Source organism: Perkinsus marinus (assembly GCF_000006405.1).
Source record: "Perkinsus marinus ATCC 50983 genomic scaffold scf_1104296970094, whole genome shotgun sequence".
Lineage (NCBI taxonomy): Eukaryota > Perkinsozoa > Perkinsida > Perkinsidae > Perkinsus > Perkinsus marinus.
Genome location: NW_003202570.1, coordinates 56090 through 58623, shown reverse-complemented (window position 1 = coordinate 58623; position 2534 = coordinate 56090). Strand labels below are relative to the sequence as shown.

Below are 2534 nucleotides of genomic sequence, written 5' to 3'. Positions count from 1 at the left end.
CCGAGAGATGCGTGGATAAGAACTCGTACCCGGCAAACTGAGTTGGGCGGAGTGTCTCACATAGCGGTTTGAAAGACCAAGAAAGGCTCTTACGACCATCAGATGGTTGTAAATTCTCACGAACTCCGTGAATGCAGGAATCACCCAACTGCAGGAAGTGCACGGAAACGTGATGAAATCACACACTATGTAGGTTCAGGAATGCATTGAAGAGAATGAGAGTGTTGAGATGCGTTTAGAACTAATAGGTGGGAATTAGCGCTCAAGAGGATCGTATACTGGAAGTATGAAAGTATGTAATAAGAATTTGGAAAAGAAATTTGGAAATGTGATATTTTCACGCACGATTATATCCTTGTAGCTTGAGAATATTAATATCCCATTCGGAAGAGCATAGCTCATGTAACCTACAAACTGAATGAAGATACTCTTATTTTCACGGGGGGATGTACGTAACTGTATCACAACGTCACGCTACGTCCAGTCTCTAGACGCCGGTAGTGACCGACTCAATATGCGCTAGACTCCAATCCATATTGGCGGGGTCAAATGGACCGCGCCAAGAGCTCAATCAGGTCAAATTTAGACGGGACAAGGGCGATTCAAGAGCTCCTCATGATGCTCCATGGTTCCTGATCGCGACACGTTAAGTGAGAGATGATTGCCCAACTGAGTGTAGAGGCATTTCTGGAGAGCAGCGCAGCGCCCATTTCAGCGGATGCGAAGGCAATGGGTGCCCGAGTCAGTCGCTCCACCTGAGACGTGTCAGTTCTAGATGAACGACCCTCATCAGCTGCACTATGTTCAGCTTCTTGGAAGCTAAACACCGTACAGAAGCTACTGCTACGGCTACCCCTCTCAAAGTGAGAGTGCCAAAGAATAAGTGCGGCGTCCCCACCTTCCAATTGCTGCAGTCGAGCACGGAAGACCGACTCGAAATTATCGAACCACACCTGACTGTGAGCACTAAAATAGGACGTACCGGTTTGGCCAAATGTTGCACTTGTATGTTGCTCTGTGAGACTTGGGCCTGGACACATTGGTCGGTATAGGCCTGGCCCAAAGGTCTATCCAAAGTCGTAAGTGAACTGATTCCCACAGCGACAGTGTCACTGTCTGCTGACTGCTTCCATAATGCCGCCGGAGAAGCCGTTGGGGTCGAGAACATGCACGGATTATCAACAATAAACTGGAGTCGAGGGAAATAACGGGTTGAGCCTCCAACCACGTGAGATGACGTACAAAATATATGCTCAGTGAGGCTTGCGACCACTCCGATAGAGAAAATAAAACGAGAGTAAGGTCGGAGTCTTACAGTACGCAGGAGATCGATCCAGAGACAACTCCAAGTCCGAACTGTTCCATAAGATAACAATCACAACAGTCGCAAATGGCGTGTCTCCCCATATCATGGTGGGCTTGGTCCAGTCGTAGCCCGTGCTGCGTGTATTATATCCTCTTTCTCTCTAATCTTCGCACGAAGCTCCGCGATGATCTTCCTATTCCTCTCGATTTCTGCACGATCCAGACAAGCTTCCCCCGCGGCAGCCGGCATCCCTCTCTCACTCGACTTCATGGAGCCTAAAGGATCGAATAACCCTTCTACGAAGACAATCCAGTGCACGTGAGTATACCCTTCAACGGCCCTTGCCGAGTAATAGAGAGCTTCCTCTCACTTCGCTCTATCTTCAAGGCTTGCAGCTCCTTACGGAGGTCGCCAATTTCTGTTAATAGACCCATATTCTCCTGCAAGATCACCATGACGATTCCCAATCCACCAAAGAAACACCATCACCGCCATAATCCGACTGTTATCCTTCCTTCGAGCTTCCGCATCCTTCTGCAGCTTCATTTTCATGTTGTTCACCCTTGCCTCTAGGGCAGCTTTCTGGCATCGATGTTCCTATAAGAAACGCAAAGTTGAGGCAATCAAAGCTGCTCTTCGTCATAACAACGTCAACTATTTACTATTCAGGTTATACTGGGATTTCCATGTTCGCCACAGATGGATTCACAGGAAATTCTTATGCGCATATCAAATGAAACAAGCGGCTCACAGGAATCGCTCAAAACCAAGGACTACCGTGTGGATCCCCTTGTTGGTATGCGGCCTCTTCTCCATCGCAACCTCCTCGTCTTCACTTTCTTCCTCCTCCTCAGTATCCTCCTCCTCTTGGTCTCCACTCCCCTCCTCATCTTTTCCTTTCTCCTTCTCTACGGCCTCCTTTGCAGGAGGTAACTCAATATACTTCCTCGCCATACCAAGGAAGCTCTCCTTGAGCTTTTCTGGATCCTGAACAAAAATCACCTCTTCCCACGATCTTCCCATAGGTCACACAGCAGCTCTTACTACCAGTATATGCTGAGTAGTGTGATAGAGATCCGTCTTGAAGGCATTCGATACCCGCCGAAGGTCCGACAGTCGCTGTCTATAGTCGACCACTTCTCGCTGTAGCTCTTTTTGCTTCCCCCTCATAACCTCAATATCTTCCATCAGGTTCTTGCTCTGTTTGTGTTGCCTAACAGCCGCTACC

The 2534-nt window shown here is 48.3% G+C and overlaps 1 protein-coding gene across 1 annotated transcript; it reads right to left on the bottom strand.

The window, feature by feature from the left end:
• Positions 1-1408: 1408 nt before the first annotated feature.
• On the bottom strand, positions 1409-2494 carry Pmar_PMAR018361 (hypothetical protein; the record flags this gene model as incomplete). Its single annotated transcript, XM_002767714.1, has 5 exons — positions 1409-1581; positions 1635-1746; positions 1796-1903; positions 2084-2293; positions 2354-2494. 5 exons carry the CDS (start codon positions 2492-2494, stop codon positions 1409-1411), a joined length of 744 nt encoding a protein of 247 aa, XP_002767760.1.
• Positions 2495-2534: the final 40 nt, after the last annotated feature.